The sequence below is a fragment of the Phaenicophaeus curvirostris genome, chromosome 3, assembly GCF_032191515.1.
Source record: "Phaenicophaeus curvirostris isolate KB17595 chromosome 3, BPBGC_Pcur_1.0, whole genome shotgun sequence".
Lineage (NCBI taxonomy): Eukaryota > Metazoa > Chordata > Aves > Cuculiformes > Cuculidae > Phaenicophaeus > Phaenicophaeus curvirostris.
The window spans coordinates 63,220,927-63,248,712 of NC_091394.1; the positions used below are offsets into that span (position 1 = coordinate 63,220,927).

Consider the following 27,786-nt stretch of genomic DNA (forward strand, 5'->3'; position numbering starts at 1 on the left):
GAGATTGTAGAGAGGAGGGAGCTGGCCTCATCTCCCAAGTGACAGGTGATAGGACAAGAGGTAATGGCTTCAGGCTGCATCAGGGGAGGTTCAGACTGGACATCAGGAACAATTTCTTCACCCAAAGAACTGCCCAGCACTGGCAGAGGCTGCCCGGGGGTGGGGGCTGGGTCCCCCTCCCTGGAGGTGTTTACAAGACATGTGGATGCGGTGCCTGAGGACAGTGTTCATTGGCGGCCTGGCACTGTTTGGTGCAGTCGGACTTGATGATCTTAAAGGTCTGTCCCTGTCAGGCAGCTCTGTGTGAGACGCTGACCCTCGACCCTGCGCTGAGCCGGGCACTGGGCCGGGAAAGACCTTGGAGGTCATCAGGCCCAGCCGTACCAACCGCCATTAAAGCATATCCCTCAGCACTTCATCTGCTTGTCTTTTAAACACACATTTTAAAATGGTGGGTCGGCCACCCCCCTGCGCAGCCTCTGCCAGTGCCTGAGAACCCTTGTGGTGAAGAAGTTTTTCCTGCTATCCAGTCTGAACCTCCACTGGCGGAGCTTGAGGCCATTCCCCCTTGTCCAGTCACCTGGGAGAAGAGGCCAGCACCCTCCTATCCACAACCTCCTGTCAGGTAGTTCTTGAGAGGGTCGTTGTGCCCCAAGTGCAGGACCCGGCATTTGGCCTTGTTGAACTCCAGCCATTGGTCCAGCCTGTTCAGATCCCTTTGCAGAGCCTCCCTGCCCTCCAGCAGATCAACACTTCCACCCAGCTTAGTGTCATCTGCAAACTTGCCAAAGGCACACTCGATGCCTTCATCCAGGTCACCAATAAAGATATTGAACAGGGCTGGACCCAGCATTGAGCCCTGGGGCGATCACTGAAGTTAGGGGGAAGCGTGGGGTGGGTTCTTGGGAGAGCGCAGCAGCGGCGTTTGTGAGGAAAAGGGGCGCTGGGGGGAGGAGCTCGCCACCAGGGTGGTGGCTGTGGTGCGGTGCCACGAGTTGGAGTGGGGTTTGCTGGTGGTGGGGGCGTGGATGTGGTCACACCAGCAGTGGGACTGCTCAGATTCTGTTTTCTGAAGCTCAAGCAACAACAGTGTTTGGGGCCATCACTTGGTCTTTCGCGTTTAGTGTCCTTTCCTCCTAGTGCAGGGAACACAGTGTCCAGGGAGATACGGTGACCTGTGTCTGTCTGTGTTTCAACTGGATTTTAATCCCTTCTTGTTGAAGATTGTAAGGGAAGGAGCAGAAAATGTGTAGGAGTAATCCTAAAGAAACTAAAAATAAAATTCCTAGTAGGCCCCACGCCATACAAAGTATATAAAGGACATAAAGTTGTTGAAGGGTCTAGAGGGGAAGCTGTACGAGGAGTGGCTGAAACCACTTGGTCTGTGCAGCCTGGAGAAGAGGAGGCTGAGGGGGGACCTCTTCGCAGTTTACTGCCTCCTCCCAAGGGAGGCAGGAGGAGCTGATCTCTTCTCTCTGGTGACCAGTGATAGGACCGGAGGGAATGGCAGGAAGATGTGCCAGGGAGGTGCGGGTTGGATATTGGGAAAAGGTTCTTCACTCAGGGTGGTGGAGCACTGGAACAGGCTGCCCAGGGGAGCAGTCACGGCGCCAAGCCTGACAATGTTCAAGGAGTATTTGGACAACTACACATGGTGTCAGTGTTGGGGTTGTCCTATGCAGGGACAAAAGTTGGACTCGATGATCCTTGTGAGTCCCTCCCAATTCAGGACATGGTGATTCTATGACATTCTCTTTCAACTTTTGCTTAAAATGTGATGCTTTGGGCCTCTAAGCACTGCTACCAGCCCACAGCTCTCTCATGAGAGGCCTCACACTGCTGCCACACAAGTGTTGCACTGGAATCCAGTTGTTCTGTCTCGAATGTCAATCTATTTGTCCTCCTGAAACCAGTTCTGTGAACTCCTACAGGGGATCTTTCATAAGCTGTGAGCTTTGCTTCCTCATCAATCTAATAATCCTGTGTCTTGTCCTTTACCAGGTAGCTAAATCTATTTTTGAAGATTTAAGTGGAGTTTCATATCGGCCATCTACAGAGAGGACAAAGGACACTTTGTAGGAGAAAATTTGTAAGACAATAAAATAGAAATGTCTAGAAAAAATATTGTAGTTTGATTTTTGAAATTCTCCATCTAAATTCAGTGTAGTGGTGCTTCATGGTATGTAATTCTCCATCTAAATTCAGCATGGTGGTGCTTCATGGTGTGAAATTTTACTTTTTTAAAAAAAAAAAAAGAAATGCAGGGATGTGGATACCACTCAATAAAACCAGCACTGAAGAGCATGGTCAACCTCCAAACCAAAACTGTAGTTGTGACAGTTCTGTCTGTGTGAATCATAATCGATCTTCTCTGTTCACAGATGGACATGAGTGTTCGCTAGATCAACACCTTAAGTGGATGCTACAGGAGGTAACAGGGAAGTAGAAAAGTCAGATTTAATTAAAAGGGAAAAATGTTGCCCAGTTTCACACTTTTAAGAGCTATGACAGACCTCTCACATACGGGAGATATTTGTCTTCCTAATGACAGACTGATTATAGCTTTAAAATACACAGGGGAGGTTAAATTAACTACAAGCTTTACTTTCATGGGGGCAGTGCAACAATTAACTGAAAAAACACTAGAACATTCAGGAATTTGCTTTGGGAATGTAGTATGCTTCAGCCATTGGAAAGAACTTTCTATAGAACTATAGCAGTTTAAAAATCCTTTAAGAATTGCGTAGTTTGAAAAAGAGAGGATTTTAATTTCGTATGGCTTTGTTAACAAATACCTTTATTATCGTATCATGGCTGGTTCTAACATGATTTCTTCACAGTTTACTCAAACATTTTGATAAAAAGGACAAAGATCTTTCTTGGAAGATGCATCGTGAAATACAGAAGATGAGGGAACTTGCCCTTGTTTACCTGGACAGAAGCGGTGGCCTTCAGAAATTTGTGCACGACTGCAAAAAATACAATGGTATCACTCACTCAACAGATATTCCATCAAATTTGTATGTAATGTTACACAAATCTCTGTTAATTTTTATTTATGGTATTTTTTGCTCCTGCAGACTCAAAACAAAGTTATGCTGTTTATCGTTTCATTATTTCAATAAATCCTTCTGATATTACTGAATTAGATGCAACTCTTGGAAACTACATTCTTCATAAACCCATACAAGCTGCAGAGATTTTTCAGTCGGTAAGTATTTGTAGACAAAAGTACGTCTTCTATATTCTAACTAGACTTTTCCTATTAAAATGAAGTTATTTTTCAATCACAGGTATGTTTCATAGCTATTAAGACATTATCATTAATTGAAGAGTTGCAGACTGAGGACCAGGTGAGTCTGCATTGTTTTCCTCCGTTTACATTCTAAACCCTTTAGGTATGGCAAAGTATTAACAAATACTATTTTTGTATTAACTCTTTTAAGTTTTCATTTTCCCTTTGACTTTAGTATTATTTGTAACTAAAACCAGCTCATAGTCTCACCCAACCCTATTGCAAGAATTCTGAGATAATTGATATGAAACTGAATTGCTTTTACACTTCATGTGTTTAGGTTTTTTCCTAATTGCTATCACATTGTGTTTAAGTAAAGCAGTTTTAAATAAAAAATATTTTTACGTTGTTAATGAATTGTGTCTTTTGTTAGATTAGCGTTCTGCTGAAACCAACACATTTGCCACCTTTACCGAGTTATGTTCTCAGCCTTTCTGCATTTCCCTTTAATTACACATCTCAAAGATTTTACATGTCTGAAGGAATAGTGATTGCAGTGGGAACAGTAACAAAATACACACAAGGAGCAAGATTTCTTTGTACTGAGGAAACCTGTCCCTTTTCTGAAGGTAGTAAAAAACCCACCAAAAAACAGTACTATTTCAAAAGCTTTTTAATAATTTTGATAAGAGATAAAAAACCTAGCATGAAAAAGGCATTTTCCTATGCAGTCTTATTATGGAGACAGTGTGATTTTTATTAATTGAAAGCAGCAGACCTTGCCAATAGTTGTTCAGCGTTATTAAATGTTTTGGGAGCATAGCTATGCCAGCAATCCACTGTCCTAATGATGATGATGTTTCTTATGAGAAAAGATATGTTGCCAATTACTCCGATAAATTATCTGAAAGATAAAAAGCTGAACTGGTAGAATGCTTTTTTTTTTTCCTTAGAAACGGTGTTTTTCTGTATATAAAAATACCACAGAACAATGTGCTTAAGTGACTGGCAAAAGCTTCTAGCATAGAGCGATAGCTAACTTCTCTGGAACTACTTCTTTGATTAATATTACTGAATTGCTTGTACAGTTGCAGGATTAGGACTTTTAGGGCTCTTTTGTTTCCTCCTTCCTGTAACAAGATACCATAAAATTATAAAAGACCATAAAATTATTCCAAAGTTACAAGACTACAGGATAAATCCAAATGAGGGTATAGAATGATAGAATGGTTTGGGTTGGAAGGGACCTTAAAGATCATCCAGTTCCAACCCCCCTGCCATGGGCAGGGACACCTCCCACCAGATCGGGCTGCCCAAGGCCCCATCCAACCTGGCCTTGAACACCTTCAGGGACGGGGCAGACACAGCTTCCCTGGGCAACCTGTGCCAGGGCCTGGGCACCCTCATGATGAAGAATTTCTTCCTTATATCTAGTCTAAACCTTCCCTCTACCAATTTAAAGCCATTCCCCCTTGTCCTATCACTGCATGCCCTTGTAAACAGTGCCTCCCCAGCTTGCTTGTTGGCCCCCTTGAGGTACTAGAAGGTCTCTATAAGGTCTCCGTAGAGCCTTCTCTTCTCCATATCCCATGTCATTGCCGCACAAGGCAGAAGCTGGACTTGCTCACTCCTGCCGCTCAGAAAGCCAGACCAAGCTGGTCTGCTTGGGAATATGCAAAAGGAATTTCTGCCATCTTGTGGTAAAGCTATAATAAATGATACAGATGATTTTAGTGGAAGCAGAGTATAGGAACATATGCGCATCTGAAGAAATACGTGATTCATTTGGAATTTCACTGTCCAGGATTTTAATTGCATCTCTTCTTATAGGGAAATTTAAAATGAAAGCCATGTCTAAGTTTGGTAAATTTTTTTATTTTTTCTTTTTAGGGTTTAGGTACATAAGAGTGCATCTGCCTGGAGCTACAGAATCTGCTACAGTGAGGAATGATTTTGCATGTAGTTTGTGCTCTTCGCCACTGCAGGAAGACATGAAGTTTAGAGTACTTGGAGGTAAGATCTATGTGGCTTTGTACTTATATGTTACTTTTCTCCTTCTGCTACACATTAAGTAAACAAAATGGTGAAGTGGAGAAAACCCAGACATAAAAGCTGTACTGTTTGCAACCAAACTAACTTTTTCTTCGCATTTGTTTTAAAAGATAAACAAATAGTTGAAATGATTGATGCAAAAGTTCTTCATGCTTTGAAAGGACATTCCAATGATAAATCCCATTTTAGGATTCAGACATTCACAGTTTTTCTGAGAGGTAAGCTGAATTCTGGAGTTTTGTCAAAAGCATTTTAGAATTGAACTGTAATAATCCCTTGCTTTTTTTCCTGCAGGTCTGTTTCTATGGATAAAATGGTGAAAGTAATAATTTATATTGCAGTTCTGTAACAAAATTAGGGGGGAAGACATAAAATCAGCTAGGTGACTGAGTAGTGCACACAGGTGATTGAAGTGTGCGTGTGGCAGAACTGCTGTTTTCTGCAGTATCATGTTCTAACTGTATCTTGGTTTTTTTTTCCTCCTTTCTACTTCCTTTGGTCACACTGTTTTGTGCTCACTTCATGCATTTTTAACATCCTTCCTCAATCAAGCTGTTTCCCACATTCCATCAGGATTTTTGGCTCCTACTACCACTGCCTTTCACTGCAATCATTAAATGATTTCTAATGTAAATATCCAACCAAAATCACAACTCGCAAACATACTTCCATTAATTCTCTTAAAGAAAAACCCCATACCATTCCAAAAGTCTATGGAATTATATGCTTCATTTCTTGAAAATTAAATAGAAAATACTACTAATTATAGTTACAAAAAAAATATAAAACTTAAGATTATAAAACAGATTCCCAGAGTTATGCATGCATTAAATTTCCACTGGCTTCAGTGATCAATGAAGTCAGACAAGACCCTCACAGCTGAATCTCATAGTTGGTTGGACCTGACTCTTGTTTCCAAAAATGTGGTAATTCTTTCTAAAAGATGCACAGAAACAGAAAGGTTCCCAAAGCTATTTCTGTGTCTTTTTGAAATCTGTTTAGTTTAGTTTTTATTGGGTTTTTTTCTCTGACATTTTACAGGACAGTAACAGATAGTGGTGTTACCACAAGTTTCAGAGTAGGAACACATATTTGCCAACAACTGTCCATTTTCTTTCCAATGCAGACCTAAATACATCATTCTCCGTCTTTATCAGGAATCTGCCTTTTCTCACCCACCATGCATTCCTTACTTTTTGCACTAAATTAATTAGAAATGGACACTTCATTTTATTCCAGTCTGTTACAGTGAACCTGGCATCCAATTGCTGTTCTTTGTAATTAAATCATAAAATCTAACTGTTTGGAATGTGAAGAAAAGCTTTCTGAGCATGTCTCTAAAACTTTTTATGCCCTAACATATCTGCAGGTTCCTCTCACCACCCCTTTTTTTAACTTTCTAGACGAACTGGCCAATAAAATGAAAATAGGAAACCACTACCAGATTATAGGAATTCCAGCCTGTGTGCAGAACGGCTCACAAGCTACAGCATGTATAGAAGCCAATAGCGTACAGCTCTGTAACCCAGATGGTAAGGAATTCCACTAAAAATTGACTACAAAAAGTTGAAAAAACCTCTAGAACAAAATATTGAGAATGGCATAGTTTTCTGTTACCTAGAGGCCCAAATTATGAAATCACTCTGGGACTTTGCTCTTACAGTCTGAAATATGTGCTTACTGTTATGTGAGAATATCTTCTTTCTCCCATTTCCATGCATTGGGAAACTACAGAATTATTTTCTGCAGTTCTTCAACTCCTTTTTCCAACTTCTTCTATCCATTGGAAGGTACTTTGAAATCATATATTAAATGAACCTAATCTTTCAGTTTGTTATTCTTTTCTTATTCCATCAGATGATGTCTGCTACCTTTTTAACAGCAAAATAGTGTCAGATGTTTACATTCTGGATTTGTGCTCAATACATAAACATATCCATTCTTTTTAAGCTTTGTATCAAGACTGGAATGACAATTAGTTCTGATGTATCTGCACAGCTCTGTTATGAAGTGTTTGTTAACCTGCACTTTGTTTTAATTAGGTCCTTCTTTTGTTGGTTACAATTTTAAGTATCTGCTGTCGCTGACTTCAAGTTCATGCTGGAGGTTTACTGCTGTCCTTGCCAATATCTTCGCTTCGGAAGTTGTCCCACCAGGCACTTACACCACTCTTAAGCTCACAATATTGCTGAGTCTAGTACAGACATGTGAAAAAGAAAATGCAGATTATCTGGATCTGTTGATTGTGACAAGCGACACACTAGTAATTGATAGGTAAAGAGATTCTTTATTTTTCACATAAATTAGAATTAAATGCATGAGTATTTTTTAAGATAATAGGATAAGTCTTATATGAAAGGCTAAAGAGATTGCATTTTAAAACAATATATAGGGCTCAGACTTAGTAAAACTACCCAGTTTTTATCTCTGGGACACTTTTATTCCAAGTGATAAATTTAGAGCACAACTTCACTAATCATAAAACCACTTTATGCTCTTGTAATGATCTCAATAAGATTTTAACACAAGCGCTATTTAGCAGAGCTCAAAAAAAAGTTCTTCTAACATAAAAACTGAAGACTGTCCCAGAAGCTGGTACTGATAAAAGGAAAGGGCTCTGCTTTTCATACCTTGTGTCACTTTAACCCTTTTTATCACTGCTTCCCAGTTATCAGCATTTTCAGTTAGTAAGCAGTGTGTTAATAGATATTTACATCTTTATCACTATTTTTCATAGAAACTCTACTGATAAGGTACATCTTCACACATGGGTCATAAATCTGACTGGTTTTGCCTTTAGCAAAATATCCTGTTTTCATGCATTTTATAGTCACATAACTATAAACTGTTAACACACTTCCACATACTGCAGAGAAGCACAATACGGACAGCTTTGAATTCACATTAAATTAAACAAAATTACTTTCTTCTTCTCTAACTCAAAGCAGGGCTTCATTTTTTTTTAAAAAAAGATCTTTCGAAGTGGCAAAAAAATTGTCTTAATCTGAGAGTTTAGCAACAAATTCATTAGTATTTCTTGTTGTGGAAACAAAACCCTCTTTCTTGACCATTTCAAAGTGCAGCTGTAGAAAGCAGTTCAAATTTCAAAAAAATTATGGGCTGCAGGATTTGTTTTTCCACAGGTTGAGATTTCATAAGAGAAATCCTAGAAACAGGGAGTGTTTTGAGAATCAAAAATCTAGTTAATATAAAAAAAGTTGCACACTGTAAATCTTGGTCAGTGCTGTCACTTGCACTGTCTTGTATGCACACATAGTATCTTATTGTCAGTAGCCTGTCAGAACAGGCACTTCCTACATCATATTTATATTGGTATGATAGTCTATTTATTAATACTTATTAATTTTAATTAATAACATTCACCTAGTAGGATACATCATGCTCCGACATCTTAAAATCATTAGGAGGCTTTGATTGGGCAACCAGACAATTTGCAACCTCTTTGTGCCAAGGAACACAGAGCAGGGGGTGAGAAAGAAATTGGGAAGGGAGGGCGATGGAGGGTAACCCAGGCAGGCAGAGCTTGCATGTTCCCAGCCTTTCCATTTCTCCCAGACGGCCAGGATTGCCAATTCTCTACCCTTTTAAATCAGTGGGAAAGTTTCTCTAGAACAGGAGTTAATGATATGGGGTTAAATTATGACACTTGTTTGACTTCATAGGACCTACTTCTACTACAAACCATGATTTGCCTCATATGTTAAGTCTGTAAGAAATGAGTCCTGTTGGCAAGAAAGCTTGAACTTCTTTGTATTCAAAGTTACTTTAAACATTTAATTTTGGCACTGTTTTATCTTAAAGGATTTTTGTTGTTGTTTCGAAATTTGTCTTAATTTATAAAAACACCATTATTAAGTAGTTTAAGTTTTGAAAAACTGAACAATAATTTAATGATTTGTGACTGACAGTTGTTTAATCCTCTAGGCTTCTCAACTACAGCATTTGCCTTCTGCCTCGCGGCATACGACACCCACCTTCTTGTGAAATTTTTCCTTCTGTGTCCAAAGATAAACACAGAACTGGAAGTGCTAGTGTCCAGGCTTGCAGTGCTGTGCTGGCGAAGGGCGGTGTCTGTTACATAGGAGACTTATCTTCATATAAAAAGGATAAACTTGAACTTCTGCAGTCCGGTAATCTCACACCTACTACCCAGTGACTGGACAGAACAAAACAAACATGCAAAATCAGGGATAGGCTTGTTCCTCAAATGCTGAGAAAATCTATTAGCTGTTTTTAACAAGTCTGTGTAAGAAACAAGGATAAAAACAGCCAAGGTCACATAAGCTTACATTTACTACACAGTCTACACTACACATCCATTAATTAACAAAGCAATTACTAGACAGCAACATAAGTGCATGATCATGCTTCTTTAGAAGGACAGATCATAAATACTAGGATTTAGGCACTCACATATGCAGTCCTCACAATTGTTGGCATGGAAAACCCATACTCACCAAAAAAACTAAGGAGTACGTATTTCACTGAACTGCCATGACAATTCAGTGAAATACCTAATCGTGACTGGTTTCAGATGGTGTGTGGGACTAGAATCTGTAGTTAAACTACATGAATGATATACTTGACATATTTTGTCCTATCCTAGTGCTAGAGAGCAGAATGACAACAGTATTCATTCCTGGGAGGAAGTACGGAGAAGAGGCTGACCAACAAGTTACCATTCCAATTCAGACCAATTTTTGGTCTTTTGTAGACGTGGATTCTTCCTCGAAGAAACACATGCAAAAGGAGAACTTTTTAATTGGACAGATGGTAAAGCACATGCCTCATTATGATGGTATCTGCATTGTATCAGTCATTTGTGTCTATGTTTATTTCAGCTTATAAAACGATGAAAACAATCAAATTCGTTAGTATTTCCCAAAAAGCTTAGGTAACTTGAAATCAAGTAACTTCTAAAATGGGCTAGATTTACCAAAAGTAGCTATCTTGTATTTTATTTGGAATAGCTTTTGGAAACTACAATTGAAACAGAATTTTACAGCATATATTGTAGCTAAATCACTAGATAATCCTGCAAGACCTCATGTACACGGATACTTAACATTTCAGACTGAAAAACCTGAAGTCTCCAAGCCAAAAGGCCAAAATAAAGTAATTGCTTTATTTCTTTGCGTCTTCTCTTTAGGACCTGGGTTTGATTCCACCTAACCTTCTAGATGTTTTTGGGCTTTTGATATACAATGAGTTTCCTTCGTGTCAACTATCCTCTCCTCTCATGCATCATATCTTGAATAAAGCCATTAAGCCTGAAGCCACGCTGTACAAAGTCTCACAGCAGTTCAGAACGCAGGATTACGAGGAGGTAACAGATACTACTCAATAATTTAGAAACTCTTTACACTTGGGAATATCAGACTATTTCTGGAATCAGAAAGTTCTATCTGCACATTCAGCTTGTGTATTTTTGAACCTGCTAATACTCCCTGACTCCCCTTTCCCCCACCATATTCCCAGTAGCACTAAGGGCTTCATTGATAAAGGGAGCTTTGGTTCTTCAAAAGGGCCAGCATAATAAATTCCACGTGATCTTGTTTCTGAAAAACATATAAGGTTAACATTCACATGAGATCACATCACCAATACCCCCTTCTAACAAGAAGTTTATATAATCAGTAATAAAAGTTTATATTCCATTCTAAATAAACTGTCCATAGCACTTGTTTAACTAACAGATGATTGCTTAGTATCAGAATAGTTTCTTATGCATAGCTAAATGATGACAACTGTCTTTGTAAGACCTATCGGTAGAATATATTGTCCCAACTCTATTACTGTGGCACTGGTTTCTTAAAAGGTGAGAAAAGTGTATGCTTTTCACTTTCCAGTTACAATATTTAAAATGTATACCCTCTCTAGTTCATTTTGTTTGCCAAGAATCTTCATGTTGAACTGAGTTCAGAAGCAGAAAACCTCATTCAAGGCTACTATATTGCAAGTCGCAGAGTGAGAAGAGATTCTATTCATGGATCAACACTATCAGCATCTGCACTAAATATTCTGTACGTCCTACTTTTTGTAGTAGAGGAAAACACGTCTGTTTCAAATAGTAATTGTGCTAACCTGCTCAAGAGCTTGTTAAAGACAAACCTAGACAAGACTCAAGCTTTGAGAAGCTCAAGGATAAAGAATCTTACTTACCATATATAAATACCACTTATCTTAAAGTTGCAAAAAGAACATTTTGGCAAGCAAAACCCCAGTGATTTAAGAAATTATCACTATTAAGGTTCTCTAGAGAAACAAAAAAATGCATTGCTTAAGTGCAATATGTATTGCCTTGGTTTATGTCCACAATATTTATTTCTGACATGCTTACATTAATCTCTTAGGATTTCACTGTCTAAGGCTCATACTAAACTCAGTTTAAGAAAGAAAGTGCTTGAGGAAGATGCATTGATTGCCATCTTGTTACTTGAAGCATCTCTTACCTTAAAATACGGTAAATAATGCAACTCAGTCTTTAGTTTTGGGCCCCTCGTTTTCGTGTTGTCAGTTTGAAAAATGTTTATATTAATTGATTGCAATAATAGTTTCAAATCAAAGTCCAGAATTTCAGCTATTGAAGACTGGTATCAGCAAAGTCTTTCAGCTGGAAGGTCTCAGTGCTGCACAGTCAGGCCACAGGCCAGTACCACTCCTCCAGCCTTTATGCTGGCTTACTTGGGGCACTGCTTCTCTAACATTGGTTCAGGTTAAACTAAACACAGATTTCACTCCCTTGGGAAAGAGAAGACAAAAGTTGAGGGAGGGGGTTGTTTATTTAGCATCACAGTCACATTTATTCACACACAAAGTTGGCAGCAACACAAGAATTATGATGTAACACTTGAAGATTATGACATACAAAACCACATTACTAAATAATCGGTGTCACAGGGTTTCTTTCCTTCAAAGTTCTGGCAAAAGTTTATCAATTCTCTCAGCTTAATTTCTTCTTTGCTTAGGCAAGTCGGCACTGTGCGTAGCACCAAATCCTGTATTTCCATTTGACCTCAGCGACGATAACTCCCTGCAACAGAGAGACATCTACCTAATGCAGTGTCACCACCAGCTGCTGAAGTTTATTGGTGCATATGGCCCAGGAATTCACATTAACACTAATGAAGAGTGAGAGGTGCGCTGTGTAAGTAAAGGCCAAAGCTCCTACTTCAGGTTTTCTAGAGACTGCAGTTAGAAATATACGATTAAAGTTTTTAATGTTTTTGTAAGATAGTTCAATGCTGTTTTCCTAAGGAACAAAGCATAACCGACAAGATTCAATTACAAGTTTTGTGACAGTGTTGTTGGAAGGCAAGAGCGATGTCTTCATCCTGGGAGGCCATAGCTTCAGCTAACAGTGACAACCTGAACTTCTCTTCCTGGCTACCACTGCTCATCCACAGTTAAATGACAAGAGCAAAGCAGGGGTTTTAGTAAGACTACAGCTATCAATTAAACCAGGAGTTTAGAATCTAATGTTTCATACAACTACATGAACTCTGCAGTGTTTCTGGTTGCTTCTTCTCAAATGTATCCCCCAATGAGGATTAAATAGCTTTAAGTACATTAAAACTTTTTGCTGTAAGCCAGCTTTCTTGAATAATTACTAGTTATAAAAGGTATAAAAGTTATCACCATACTGCCTGATATTCTATGCCTTAGTTTTACATTACAGCAACATAAATGACGGCAGGATGCCAGTCTGCTCCTGTAATCTGAAAAAAACAACCCCAGTATTTCCACTTTACTTTAGATGGACTGCAGGAGATAGCAGAACCCTACAGGAAGGTGAAAAAAGTCATCAGGCAACTTGGTAGGCAGGCAGCTCAGTGAGTTCGCAACTGTACCTCACTGCAAAAACAAGCGTAAGGAACAATGTGGTAGGACATGAGGCGTCTGAGCTACAGCATGCTGCTCCAACTATGGGCTTCCCTGTATTTTATCTTCTTAGTAATGGTACGGCAGCAGACTCAACACTGAGCAAGTTTTACATCTAAGAAGTCCATGTTAAAAAAAACAGCAAAAAAAATTGTACAGACTTCCTAGCAAATCTGGACAAGGCTTGGTTTGACTCCTGCCCAGGATGTCATCCAGCAGGATTGTGGGGCCATAGCTCTCACAGCTTCAACAAAAAAAAAAAAAAACAAACTACAGTCACTGAAAACAAATCCAAGATTTTATTCACAGAGACACTGCCTGGGAGATAAACAGAAAAGCTACCACCACTAACACTACAAACACTCCCATGTAGACAAGATAACACAAGTTCTCCTACATGTTTTAACCCTCAATTTATTCAATTTTGTTCCATTTATTTAGTACACTTGAATATTCACACTAAGTTCTTAAAGTGCCCACCAGGCCACTTCCCCTTCTACAGTGACGCTCTCACCTGAACTTCATTCAGGGATTATTCACACATTTTCAGCTGATCCTCTGCTTTACTGTTGAATTGAGCAGTATTTGAGGAGCAGGAAGGGCTATGAAAGCATTTCCAAGGGTATCAGAACTCCACACTTCAGGCTGCTGTTTTCAAGCTAAATAAAAAAAAAAAATCCAAAGTTAGTCAGTCAGTTTTCTGTATGTTGAATCCATCTCATGCAAAAGTTAACAACTTTACTGGCATTTCAGAGTCAAAAATGCACATCAAAAACCAGTCAGATGGGTAAACGGCAAAAGTTTCATCATTAATGCCAGTAAAATCAGGTCTAGTAAGAAGTGTTGCTGCCCACGGCAGGAGGGTTGGAACTGGATGATCTTGAAGGTCCCTTCCAATGCAAACCATTCTATGATTCTATGAAAATTACTTCTAGAATAGACTTCAATAGAATTCCTATATATAAATTCCTATTTTTGACAAGCCGTGTTAAGGGATGCATATCCTTATATGTGCAAGAGCACAACTTTTTATCGTTACTTCTCCCCAGCTTGTCCGAGGATGCTTTAAGCAAAAATTAGAAGATGAGTAGCAGTACCACACATAAACAGCAGCACAGGCAGTGGTCCAAAAGTATCCTTGACTAAATAACAGGCCCCACCTTCAGCTGCTGTCAGCCAGCAGCAAACGTGGCCAGCGCAGGCCTTCACCAGCTAGCCACGCAGCTCACTGGAGCCCCTGTACTGCAGTACCACAGTAAAAAATGCAACTTACCTTCTTAAACACCCATACTTCCAGAAGCAGACCGACTCCACTGTTGGCTGCATGTGCATACAGAAGGCTCAGAGACAGCGGAGAAGATAATCAGATGTCATAGCGCCTTTCAAAGAATAAATAAAATCAGAAATGATGGCAGCAAATCAAACTGGGAAAATCCTACTGATTAGCGGGCACATCAGATCCAACACTGCACATCACAAAACTCAGCTGGGTAAACGGCAAAGAGGTATCATCACTGTGCCTGCAAACAGCTTCCTGCCTGTGGCAGGACTGCTGTAACCTTTACCAGGTAACAAATCCCCTTGTGTTTGGTAAGTTTCTCTTAAGAGATACACTTCTATAAATCAAAGTAGAACCCTGTTTTTAACGGTTAACCAGGGAATGGATTCAGTATAACCAGGAACAAGAAAAAAAAAAGAAGTCCCTTTGGGCACAAAACTGCAGGCCCCTCCCTGCTGTTACATTCAAGCCCCAGGTGCAAAGTGCCTTTCTAGACGTAAAGTTCACTGCCATAGTTGCCTTTCCCTTTGGAATACATCCCAACAGACCTGATACAGTTTAGTGACAGCAGGGATAGCGATTTGAACACACTGTTTTTCACTTTAGTCTCTCACTTCCAACCAGCATTTGTTAAGTCTTCAAATCAGAAGTCTTTTCTCTCCCCAGATAAAAACCAGATGCTCTGATACTATTACAAACCCCACCCCCTCCGATTCCTTCAGGATTCTTGGCTTGCACATCCTTTGTTCTGGGGATTGAGCCGTAACAGATTTTATAGCTGTCATAATACCTTTTGTTTGAATTTCAGCCTCTTAGCCCTACACAGAAACAGCTCTGTTCCCCCCTGTTCCATCCAGAATTTACAACCCATAGAAGAGCTTCAGAAATCTAAATCGAGATTTCAGGAGGCTTTCCCCAACGTTCTTACATACAGTTAAGAAATAATTACTTCTGTAGCTCCAGAAGTCACATGACATCTTTCTGCTTGCAAGAAAACAGCATGGCAGAGTCCAGACTGAAGATTCCCGAAGCCCGTAACAAACTCATCTCTTAACTCCACCTGCTGCCTGAAACAATGACAAGAGATAAGAGATGACCAATTCAGATCTCTACTGCTGAGCTGGCAGCAGGATTTCCTTGGGGAAAGAAAGACAGTGAAATAAATACCAGCCCACAGGGCAACCTCACTGCTGGCTTTATTGTTACCTAGGGAGGAAAACACAGACAGCACCAGCAGAGATCAAGGCTAAACAGAGGCACAAACATTTCACCTAAGGGAAGCTCCAAGGTGAGGAATGACAGATTGCTGGGCTATTATGCTGCTCCTAACAAACAGCCACCTCTGGGGAGAGGAGCCCCCCAGCAGGGTATGGCCTTTAACCCCAGCTCATGTGCCACACTCTGGTGAACCTACCGACATGTTTTCCTGTCGGCTGCATAAGTCGGCACCCGCGCTGTGGACCTGGCCAGAGAGCATTACTGAGGAGACTGCCGAGATCCTGGGGTCTTGTCCCTGCCAGATCCCCCACGTCAGACCTGTGCCTACAATCCAGAAAGGGCATCATCAGGGTCACCATACAACACCTGCCAAATTCCCCAAAGGAAAAAAAAAGGTAATTTATCTTTAGAATTAAGACATGGATTTGCCGATGACAAGGATTTATCAGCAAAAACGAATCTCCTTGGATGTCCCATCTGTCACTCCCTCGAAGAAACAAAAGATAATTCAAAGAAACCACCAAGGTTTGGCAGGGGAGCGGCACTCGCTAATTAGGTCCATCTTAGCCTCAGAGGATGCACACGGGTCACTGGAAATCCCACATGGCAACCGTCAGCTTGACCTGATCCACTCCAGCAGCCAGAATAAGCACCAGCACGCTGCCACCACACTTGGCAGCCGAGAGGGAGATAGGAATGCAACAGCATGGCAATCACTTGTCTTCCAAGCGATGGCTTACTGTTCAGAAAAGTGCCTGCAGGCCATCCCTTTAATTCCAGCGATTATACTCTGGAGGATCACAGGATGGTTTGTGCTGGAAGGGATCTTAAAAATCATGCAGCTCCAACCCCCCTACCATGGGCAGAGACACCTCCCACCAGACCAGGCTGCCCAAGGCCCCATCCAGCCTGGCCTTGAACACCTCCAGGGATGGGGCAGCCACAGCTTCCCAGAGCCTCACGGTGAAGAAATATCAGTTCCCGGAATTTATTTACATACATTTCCTCTCCCTGGCGCATGCGCTCTGCCCTCTGGATGTCTCTTCAGGGGTCTCTGGATGAAGGCTGTAGGTCTTCCTCACAGCTGAACTTTTCAGCTTTCCTTGCACACGCTTTTAGGCTCCTTGGGCACCTCTTCAAGGCTACGTCTGGTCCTAGCTGGTTCTTCTTTATCACTGCGCTAGTCCTTGTTATCCGGGTTGACTGCATACAGCCACGTTCTTTCCCTTTCTTTCTAACTGCAGCCTTGCTAACATCCCTTAGTTAAGCATAAACACCCAGGCACAGGCTTCCTATTCAAGCTAATCCTACATTTTAGTTCAAAAATCACAAAATCTATACGTAATATTCCACTATATAACAGGCTGGGAACTTGTAACAAATCATTTCCTCCTTCACTAAGGCCTAATCCCAACCTTCCCCCCCCACCACCCCGATTTAAAGCCTTTCCCCCTCGTCCTACCGCTCCACGCTCCCTGCAAACGCTCCCTTCCCGGCCTGAGCCCTCGGAACGGGATTTCTCCTCCCGAACAGCGATTCCCGACCCCTCTGAGAAGAGCAACTCACGGGCGGGGGGGGGGGGGGGGCCGGATAAGGGCGGGAAGGGCGCGCGCCGGCGCCGGGGCGGGGCCTGGCGGGAAGAGCGGCGCGCGCCCCCGCTCGGTGGCGGGAAGCCCCGCCCCCACCGCGGCCGCGGTGGGGGCGGGGCTTCCCGCCACCGAGGGGGCTGCGGGGTCGCCAGTGCCGAGTACAGAGGGAGAATGACCCCCCTGGGTTGTATCAGAAATGAGGTGACCAGCAGGTCCAGGGGGGTTATTCTCCCTCTGTACTCGGCACTGGTGAGACCGCTCCTCGAATACTGTGTTCAGTTCTGGGCCCCTCACTACAAGAAGGATGTTGAGGCTCTGGAGCGAGTCCAGAGAAGAGCAATGAAGCTGGTGAAGGGGCTGGAGAACAGGCCTTATGAGGAACCGCTGAGAGATCTGGGGTTGTTTAACCTGGAGAAGAGGAGGCTGAGGGGAGACCTCATTGCTCTCTATAACTACCTGAAAGGAGGTTGTGGAGAGGAGGGTGCTGGCCTCTTCTCCCAAGTGACAGGGGACAGGACAAGAGGGAATGGCCTCAAGCTCCACCAGGGGAGATTTAGGCTGGACATTAGGAAAAAGTTCTTCACAGAAAGGGTCATTGGGCACTGGCAGAGGCTGCCCAGGGAGGTGGTTGATTCACCTTCCCTGGAGGTGTTTAAGGGACGGGTGGATGAGGTGCTAAGGGTCATGGTTTAGTGTTTGATAGGAATGGTTGGACTCAATGATCCGGTGGGTCTCTTACAACCTGGTTATTCTATGATTCTATTCTATGACTGGGGAGGTCGCTGCCCACCTGAGCGCCCACAGGCCCTTTCATACCGAGCCCACCCTCCAAATCCCACCTGGACAATGCAGGGGTTACTCCTGACTATAAACGTGTTCATTAGGTTACACAGTTCTGCTCTGAAACAAAATTGTTTGTTGCCTTTCCTCATCCTTAATGAGGATAAGGACATCCCTCAGTTAATCCTAAAACAATCACAGGCTTTGCCTATCTGATATCCCTTTCCTTGTTTCACGGATTTTCAGCCCTGAGTCAATCAACCACCAAATTAATCATTTTCGTAAGACCGAGTGTCCCCACCCCTGGGCAGAGGCGGGGATGTTTATACTGAGTGTCTGCATCTCTGAGGAGAGATGGGGATGCTGGCAGAAGCCACCAAGTGTCTTCAGCTCAGGGATTCATGATGTTTGTGGCAAATTTCAAGTCCAGGCTGGACAGGGCCTCGGGCAGCCTGGTCCAGTGGGAGGTGTCCCTGCCCATGGCAAGGGGGTTGGACCTAGATGATCTTTAAGGTCCCTTCCAACCCAAACCATTCTATGATTCTATAGCTATTTTTCAGGTGTTGTGTGCTCATTACAATAGGTATTAGACAAAGGAAATGGACATCCCATATGTAGTGTTTACTAGGAACAGGAATGGGATGATCTTTAAGGTCCTTTCCAACCCAAACTATCCTATGATTCCATGATTCTGCAATTCTATGATTCTAAATAAATGCGGTAAACAAGAATCAAAATGCATTCTCATGCACCCAGGCGTGTGTCAAAAGACAACCAGGGCTGGAAGCATGAGCACTTTCCGTTTTGTATGTCTTATCTACAACAGCATTCTTGATAAACCCCAGCATTTTCACCCTTAAAATGCTTCGTTCTCATGCAATCATCAGTCTTTTTAGGAGTCGAAGCCATGGCAAATTCATGTCTGTGGTGTTGTCATTCATTACTTTACACAAGCACAGCGAATACTTTGTCCTAAAAGTCTCTAAGGGGAAAAGGGTTGGTAGGCTATGTGTTAAGAGAAAGCAATATATGGCTGGAGGGCACAGTATTGTAGTCTCAGCTGTGTGTATGAGGAAGGAAAGATCTGCGTGCAGCAGGTTTTGCGTAGGCAGGTTATTTGCACATGGCTGTGTGAAGTTTCTCAGTCCCCCTCCTCTGAAGGAAAAGCTGTGATGCCAATAACTGAGGTTTGCTAGGATCTTTAAGTTACTCCATGAAAAGTATTTCCTTTTGGTAGCCATGTGTGAGCATTTTGGAATTGTATTCCTAAAGACATGGGTATTTCCCCTGCCGACTGTTGCATTTCAGTATACAAGTACAAGAACTGTTCTTAAGAAATGTAATGTTTGATCTAAACATCAGATTTGAAGCAAACAGGTTCAGGGTATCTGTTTTGATCCTGGTGTAAATTTCTGAAAGATGAGAGCTCTTGCCCTGGTCAAGAGGAGTGAATTCCTTTTGCTTGCCATGCTTCTACATGAATAAGCAGTCAGAATCTTTCAATTGCATTTAATGGAAGAAGCTTTAAAAGACTAGGGGAAGGGTGTGAGTCGTTTTTCCCTCTTATTTTTTTACTTTCTTGATTTCTGTCCCTTCCAGGTGTGTCACTTAAGAGCCTGTGAGCACCAGTAACCAGCACTTCTGTGCTAGGTGAGAGCATGCAATTGATGCAAAACATCATATTTTCTGTTTTTCCCACACCATTTTGTATGCACAATTAATGTTTTCTGGTTTTATTATAAGACCATTGCTGCACAGCAGCAGCTGGAAGCTTGATGTTGACTTCTGGCTGAGATTTCACCTGCCCCTTTTCCCCTTAACCTGATGCCATTCACCTACATTTCAGTTATGTACAAAACTAGACTGTATCCTCTGTGCTTCTGCATTGCTGCTTCACATTTTATCAGTCTAAAATGTAAGCTGTGAATTGATCTTGAACAGCAAACGACTCCTGGAAACCCTCACTGTTCTGTTGCTCTTTCATTTTGCTTAAGTATCATCACCTTTACAACTCCTTTGCATCTGCTTATTAGCAGCTCTGCATTATAATATCTGCCCCGATAATAGGAGGTTGTGCTAACACACTTTTACTACTATGAAAAGTGAGTACAGCTCTTTAAATAAAATCAGACTCTTATTTACATACGAGCAGGTACTTGCCTCTGCTAAACTGCCCTTTTATGCATTTTTTTCACAAAATATAGTACTTTGTGTGCTTAAATGGTGCTCTGGCTATGGAATTCTCATAATGAACCACTTGAAATTGTAAGTCAGAAGTAAATGCCTAAAAAAGTTTAAATACATATACTTGATGCATAAACTGCTTTTACCATTTAGAATAATAATCTTATTAAGAGCTCAGAATGCGGCGGGGTAGAGGGGAGTTCCAGATTTTACTGTGCTTTAAAACTCTCACATATCCTAGGTGGTTTGTCCAGCTCCTTCTAAATGACTCCGCTGATTTTTCATATACTTCCTTACACCAGAGGCCTGGTTTTCTGGGATACTCATTTCTGGGACATTCAGTTTGCTCAGCACCGGTGAAAGACCTCACCTCAAGAATGAAAGCAACAAAATCTATTTTATAAAGGTTGTTCCTGCTAGTATTTGTGTTTTCCTCTTCTGCCAAATTTCATTTTAAATGTACGCTGTGAAGAAGTCTTCAGAAAGACGTTGCTATAAATGCAGGATGTTACTATTAAGAACTGTCAGTCTTGTACAATGAGGAAGTGATACAGACTCTGTAACTCAATAAATACACAATGTCCACTGTATAATATTTAATAAAATGTTTACCTCAGCAATAACACTATGAGAAGTACAGTGCTCTACACAACAGATACATTAGATGGCTTTTGTGCATTCAGTTTCAGCTTTTCTTGCCTAAATATAGAAGATGTTTCAGTGAAAAATGTGCTGTGAACAAGCCAACTCTTAAGGCTCATTTGCTCGAATGCATGAATCCGCAAAAAGACAAGGAAATGAACCTTATTACCCTAAGCAGACAAATAGCGATACTGGGGTAACATGTGAACACATTTTAAACCCTGTAACATGCAACACAACCGTATGGGTCAATACAAGCAGTACGTGACGTACAGAGCAGCTCCTGCATGTACATGGCACAGATTTCAGCACATTGTGACTTGAGGTCAACATGCATCCACGTTCTCAAGGGTAACTACATACATTTAAGATGAACCGAAGGATGAAGCCCTGACCTGATGACTGCTGTCAGTGGGATTTCTGCCACCGGACTCGTGCCGTGGAAGAAGATGCAGGCGGTATTTCGATTGCTATTTTTAGACTTGCCCTTTGCTTTTCACTCATCACTCCTTCTCCCCACTTTCCCACAGCCGTACCTATTCACCGCTTGTCCGTAGGGGATGAGGTTTCCTCTCCTGCTAGCAGCTCTGCCTCTGTGCCTGCCCCTCATATGTGCTGGCTGCAATCGCTTTCTCCTAATCCCCCAATTCAGATCCCAGCAATGTCCTCTCTGATAGAAACCAATCGTGTGTCACGTTAAGTAAATGAGGTATTAATTACATTTAAGAGTCAATTCCTTCTCTTCTACAAACAGTATTAAGGAATTATAGTTTGTCTGTAGGTAGTATTTTAACTTAAATATATATATAAGGTGTAATAAATAACTTTTTTTTTAAAACAAGAAGGGAGATTAGATTTGTGAAGTTGTTGATGTTTCCCCTTGGTTTACGCCATCTCCTTGTGCCGAGTGAGTCAGAAACTGTCCTGTGGCTCCAATGTATAACCTGGATCGCATTGGCCATTTCTGCAAGAGAAGAGACAAGCACAGCGCTGAGATACCTGTGGTCTCTGCAGCACGAATGCCGTTCTCGGCAAAGCTTTAAATGTTGATGGGATCACAGTACAAGAAAACAAGAAACTTGTTATCACCAGAAAGTTTCCATTTTATCACTTTTTTGGAAAATGTAGAAGTTGGGTAAGGGAACCTCAGCCTGGGCATTTTCTTTGGTAGTAAATTGAGTCACAGCTCCTTACACTCCGCCCTGGGACCCACCAGGCAGGAGCAGGCTGTGCCGACGGGTCACCAGACCACATTTTGTACAGTCAATGCTCTGTTGATAAAATAAAACAAAGCATTCCTCTTTCTAGTGTCAAGGATGCTATGGGGAGACTGCAGCCCTGCATGCGTATCCGTTCATTCCAGCCAGCTCCCACATCAGCGACCGCAGCACAGGGGCTGATGCAGGCTGTGCATTAAAGGAAATATTAATTGCTCCTGGGCAGTACTCAGCACTGACAATTTCTTGTTCTTTGTTAGCTCAAACAGTTTCAGATGGGAAAACAGTTTCAGATGGGACAATTCATCTTTCCATTCACTGATTATAGGAACAATCTGTCACACTGGTGTGAAATATCCATTTTTATAGCTGGAGTTTTGTAACTCAAGCGAGGTACTGCAAATGGCCCTGCCAAAAGGGTGACTGTAGCTGGGTGCCCTTCTCCGGGAAGGAAGAATTCAGCTCCAGTTTGATGTGCCGAGTTCATTATTAGAGAGGTGGATATTTAAAAGATGACTTGTCACACACAGTTGGATGCAAAAATACCTGAAACACAGCCAGCATGTTGTTCCAAAAGAATACAATTTTTCAAAGACACTTTTTTGGGAACAGGCTGGCATCTTTCCTGTGGGGAACAAGAGCTCTAAAAAAACAGAGGGGCTTAATACTGCAGTTAAATCTCAGCTTTTCTAGTTAAAGACATAAAGCACCAGCATATTCTCACTTGGAAAGACCATACAATCTTGTTCAGTATTTTTATTTCAAGTTATGAATTCGTCACCAATAAGACATCTGAGTTTAAAGTCATTAACTGTATTTTTTGTTTGGTGTACACACAACTGTACTTGGATATTTTACTTTCCTCACTATTTGTATTTACTGTGCTTGATATATGAGTGTGATTAAAGTCCCTGTCTGTTCTGGTTGTCTCATACCCTGCACTTCGGGGGTTTCTGAAGCATGTGCTGTGACTTATCTGTGACTCTTTTGTTCTACTGCCAACTAAAAAATTAATTTACTTCTAGGAATATTAGAAAGATTGGTTAGACTCATAGAATCTTTACAAAACTAAATGCAGGTAGCTGGCACATAAATCAGGTTATAAAAAATAATTGCTAGATGAATCCAGTATTGCTGTATTCCAGTAGCTTTGGAAATGTGCATCTGGATCATTTAATCACTGTAATAAGTATTTTAAAGTACTTTTGTGCCAGTAATAGTTGGCAGGTGATAAAAAGTACTGTGAGAGACCCGTGTACTTTTGCTCTGGCCAAGGGAACTAATAGAAGCTACTTCAAACTTATTATGAAATACATAAAATTTTTTTTTCCTTAAATTATAGTAATCTTCTAATTGATAGAAAGGTTTTGCTTTCCTAATGAGCCGGCTAATGATTTAAATGGCCTCAGAAGCCTATGTTCACATCACGCTTTTTACAGCGACCAACACTGTGAAGAAGAAACTGTCTGTGAATTAGTCACTTCATAGGAATTAGAGATTAGTTCACAAATTAATCTTAATTAAATCATCCTGAATTCATCCAACTTAAAAAAATTTTTAAAAAACGAAAAAAGAAAACACTCCAGTGCTCTAACTCACTCCCTGAGACTGGAGCCAAAGAAAATACCCTGTGGTGTTTAAGCATCCCGTCAGTCACTGAGCAACGCCTTGGGGAACAGTTTCCAGCCCCTGGTCCTCTCCAAGAGGAGCTTTTTGTGTCGCCTCTGCACCACCATGATTTTTTTTTGGACAAAGGGAAGAGCAACAAGAGCATATACCAACTAGACAAAGTAAACACATCAGAAGAGCAATTTCAGGGAAGGAATTAACACATGGCCAGTAATTAACGTCACCTCCCATACCCTGGCTGCCTCGGCAGGAGAACCGAAGGAAGCCCAGCCATGGCTTGGGGTCACTGCGACCACCTCAGTCACACCCCACCCCTGCAGCAGGTTCTGATAGGTTTGGTGGGGGATCACCAAGGTTTCCATGCAGGGACCGAGGAGGTGCTGGCACCCCTCTGGTGCTGCCCTACACCTTCACTTCCAAGGGACCAAGTCCCACTAGGTCTGGCCCTGTGCTATGTTTGATATTTCTGCACAAAGACCCTGAAGCTGGAGGGACAAAGCTCCAGGACATTTACATTAAGCCCCAGACACCTAGATGCAAGAGTTAGTCCAGGCAGTCTTTTTCATGTATTAACTCTGGCAAGGCAAATGAGTTTGAAATGTTTAGTTTCATATAAATATCTTTAACACCCATTTGCTACTTCACTGAGAGAACCATAGAATGGTTTGAGTTGGGAGGGACCTTAAAGATCATCCAGTTCCAACCCCGCTGCCATGGTTAGGGACACCTCCCTCCAGCCCAGGCTGCCCAAGGTCCCATCCAGCCTGGCCTTGAACACCTCTGGGGATGGGGCAGCCACAGCTTCCCTGGGCAACCTGTGCCAGAGCCTCCCCACTCACATCGTGAAGAAATTCCTCCTTATGTCTAGTCTAAATCTGCCCCTCTCCAGTTTATACCCATTGCCCCTCATCCTATCACTACAAGAACCTGGTGGCTGCTCCTCAGTTCTCCTACCTTGACAGGGTGGAGGTATCCATCCCCTCGGAGGGTACCCAAGCCCTCTCCTGGTGACTCTTCCTCATCCTGAAGGCTGCGGGTGAGGTGTGCGATATAGGTGGTGGCCAGGAGGAGTACATCCAGCTTGGAGAGTTTGGTGTCCGGCGGCACGGAGGGGAGAGTCTTCTGCAGCTCGAGGAAGGCGTGGCGCAGGGTTTGAACCCGACTGCGCTCTCGAGCAGCGTTAGCAGCAGCGGGTCTGCCAGGAGGTGCCCCAGCCCGCTGCCCAGCCACCAGGGGTGGACAGGAATTGCTGCCGGCAGCAGAAGGCAGCAGGGAATCAGGCTCTGCGCCCAGGCCGGAGATCTCCTCGCCGCTCTCACCTAAGTGTCCACAGTCCATTGGTGACTTCCTGGCAGGGAGGGTCCTGTAACCAACAAAAACATCTCTAAAGCCAGCTGCTGTGCTGAAGCAAACACCTTCTAAAACAAAAACTTACAGAAATGCAAGTGCTGCCCATGCTAGAAAAAGCCAGGATGCTGCTGTGCAGCTGTGTGAGCTGCTTTTCCAATCGCTGCTTATAAATTTGGTATCACACACTAGCACAGAAACATTAGTTCAGCTCTTTACAAATATTTAATTTGGGGGGGATGATATTACACAGAGCAATTCCATAGCCTAAAGATCACTCAGCTCTTCTGAAAAAAACCAAGAGGCAATGCTGAGCAGCACTGCCACAGTTCCTATTTACAACCAACTGAAAGTTAAGCTGAATGGGACTTTTAACACGTATTATTTGTACAATCTGGGTTGCGGGACCATGTGTGTATTTCTATTTACCTGCCATCGTTTCACTGACCATCTTTTAAGTGATCAGTGCTCCATAGATTACAGAAAAAAACGCCATTTTCAGACGCAGCTGTGAATGGAGCCACAGAACACATGCTCAGGTTTTGAAGGGTGAGGCTTGGTCCCTGATTTTAAAGGATCAGGAACCAAGTTCTGTCCTCTCTCTCCTAACACTGCTCAGGAATGTCCATGCTTATGCTTTTGCTTCTACGATTTGAAAAGTAAAAAGCATCTTGTAAACTGGATTTTAGCCATTAGAGGGGCAAAAGAACCCTTCGGAAACAACAGCAAAAAACTTTTGAGCAAAGCTGAAAATAACCACAAGGTCTTTTCCCAGCTTGAAGAAAAGATGGTCAGTCAGCTCTGCCTGTAATAGAACTCAGAGCCTTCTAATTCATTCCAGTAAAACACAAATCAGTCAATATTCCACAAAGCACAGCACTTCTTGGAATAATACCTGATCCTGCTGTCCTTGGTCAAGCAGCCCTCCTAGATGTCCTAGGCAGATCCCAGCTTTCACGTGTTGGGAGCTGCTGTTTCGGTGATGTCCCAGCTAGAAAAGGAGAGCAAAAAATTTTTAATTGCATCTGAATACAGTGTAAATTGAGAAATTTAAATAAAACTGAGGCACGTGAATGACTGAGGACCTACATTTACAAAAATTAGGCCTTATTTTGCAAAGTGTTTCAGCCACACTGAAGTCCCTGGATAGCTGTGGCTGATAATGGCAAAAAAAAAAACCAAACCAGACAATGAACCAAGTCAAAGATTTCTAGCAGAGAAGAGGAAAAGTTCCTGAATAATCTTTTTTACAATGCTATGAAGTGGTGGCTTTCAGAAGGCATTAATATCTGGGCTGTTTCATTGTGATTAATTTGCTGTTGATCTGGCTTATAGAGTTTTATCAATTAATGTCCTCTTAAATGGTAGCACAGTTTAGACTGAAATTATTTGTGAAATACTCCATGTGTTTTATAACTGTAAACCAAAGGCAAAAAAAAATCATCTCGTTATTATTAATCTCACATTAAGTCTACATGAGCTCATCTTGAGAGCGGGCTGGAAAATTGTCCTTCTTTTAACTTAAAATTAAAAAAGCACCATGTGCTTTTTTCCTTGCTATTTTCTCATTGTCCTAAGTCAGAGGTGTATCTGGATGCATTTACATAGCAAATAAAATCATTATTATTGCTACTGCAGAGTCAAGATCTAATTTCAGGCTTATTTCTCATTTTCCATCCTATCAAAATCCTGCTATAATTAAGAAGTCACCCCCAGTTGCTTGAAAAGTCCGAACTACACAAGGACACAGGCTGAGTTAGTATAAATACCTGTTCATCTACTGAAATAAAGAACTGAGCCTGGTGTACAAACAATTTTGATTTTGCTGTATTGATATATAGCCAAATTTAGAATTAGAAACAGTTTGTAGAAATGCACATACCTGAAAGCCTCATTTCCTTGAGCACCCTTGAAGTAGCAGCTTCTGGTTTAGGAGCTTCACACCTACATCAGATGAAATCCCAGGCCTACGGGGCGAGGAAGAAAGGCAACATTCCAGTTATGGAAATGAGGGAAATGATGCTTTTTAAGACAATTGCAATAATTTTTGCCAACACCCACTCGCTGCCTGGTGCGCAAAACGTCGGGTGGGAAAGCAGGAGTTGGACTCGATGACCCTCGTGGGTCCCTTCCAACTCAGACATTCTGTGATAAAGTAAGTCAAAGTATTTATATTCTAGTATTTCTAAAGCGTTCCGACTGCAGTGTTTCTGATGCTGGCAGCGCGTTCATGCCTTTACAGGACATTACAAAGGCATAATTGGTTTGAAACTTAATTAGTTTACAAAAGAAAACGGTACAACCGTTATTGTAGTCCTGTATTCCACATGAGTGAAACGGCGATGAAGGCAACCTGCCCGCATGGGCGAGGAAAAGACAGAAAGTGCAGACTGAGAAGGAATGGGTGGAAATCTCTGATAAGTTTATTGGCAGCGTTTTCAGTCGTTCCTCAGGGAGGGGAAAACATAGGGAATCTAAACTGTTTGGCATTGTTTCTAGAAGAGCTCTGTCTTTGCTCGACTCCGGCACCCACTAAGAAGTTCCCGAGGAGCGGCGGGCAGGGAGCAGCCACCGCCCCGCAGGGATGCAGGGATGCAGGGGCGCAGGGATGCAGGGGCGCAGGGATGCAGGGGCGCAGGGATACAGGGATGCAGGGGCGCAGGGATGCAGGGGCGCAGGGGCGCAGGGATGCAGGGGCGCAGGGATGCAGGG

At 42.1% G+C, this 27,786-nt stretch overlaps 2 protein-coding genes and 1 long non-coding RNA gene across 3 annotated transcripts; 1 reads left to right on the top strand and 2 right to left on the bottom strand.

Annotated features, from left to right (window-relative positions):
* Window positions 1-2,274: 2,274 nt before the first annotated feature.
* On the top strand, window positions 2,275-12,443 carry MCMDC2 (minichromosome maintenance domain containing 2). The gene is made up of 14 exons (XM_069854212.1): window positions 2,275-2,986; window positions 3,081-3,211; window positions 3,294-3,353; window positions 3,669-3,864; window positions 5,126-5,248; window positions 5,398-5,505; window positions 6,691-6,819; window positions 7,330-7,561; window positions 9,233-9,438; window positions 9,915-10,081; window positions 10,458-10,634; window positions 11,189-11,331; window positions 11,662-11,771; window positions 12,277-12,443. Exons 1-14 carry the CDS (start codon window positions 2,887-2,889, stop codon window positions 12,441-12,443), a joined length of 2,049 nt encoding a protein of 682 aa, XP_069710313.1. The 5' UTR covers window positions 2,275-2,886.
* LOC138719178 (uncharacterized) lies at window positions 4,015-17,121 on the bottom strand. The gene is made up of 7 exons (XR_011337184.1): window positions 16,687-17,121; window positions 15,883-16,010; window positions 15,418-15,535; window positions 14,463-14,568; window positions 11,761-13,848; window positions 6,481-9,464; window positions 4,015-4,365 (listed from the first exon to the last, which is right to left on the bottom strand). It is a non-coding gene; the product is annotated as an uncharacterized lncRNA (long non-coding RNA).
* A 4,049-nt stretch (window positions 17,122-21,170) lies between these two features.
* Window positions 21,171-27,066, bottom strand: TCF24 (transcription factor 24). Its single transcript, XM_069853114.1, has 4 exons — window positions 26,957-27,066; window positions 25,970-26,065; window positions 24,682-25,090; window positions 21,171-21,845 (listed from the first exon to the last, which is right to left on the bottom strand). The coding sequence occupies exons 3-4, from the start codon at window positions 25,063-25,065 to the stop codon at window positions 21,732-21,734; spliced, it is 498 nt and encodes a 165-aa protein (XP_069709215.1). The 5' UTR covers window positions 25,066-25,090; window positions 25,970-26,065; window positions 26,957-27,066; the 3' UTR covers window positions 21,171-21,731.
* Window positions 27,067-27,786: the final 720 nt, after the last annotated feature.

Bases quoted from the DNA above. Each gene is read 5' to 3' on its own strand.
- MCMDC2 (XM_069854212.1), top strand. From the start codon at position 2,887: ATGCATCGTGAAATACAGAAGATGAGGGAACTTGCCCTTGTTTACCTG. The intron at 5,506-6,690 runs GTAAGCTGAATT...TTAACTTTCTAG, and splicing joins ATTCACAGTTTTTCTGAGAG to ACGAACTGGCCAATAAAATG. The intron at 11,772-12,276 runs GTAAATAATGCA...TTCTTTGCTTAG, and splicing joins ATCTCTTACCTTAAAATACG to GCAAGTCGGCACTGTGCGTA.
- TCF24 (XM_069853114.1), bottom strand. From the start codon at position 25,065: ATGGACTGTGGACACTTAGGTGAGAGCGGCGAGGAGATCTCCGGCCTG. The intron at 21,846-24,681 runs GTAGGAGAACTG...CTTCTCTTGCAG, and splicing joins GATACCTCCACCCTGTCAAG to AAATGGCCAATGCGATCCAG.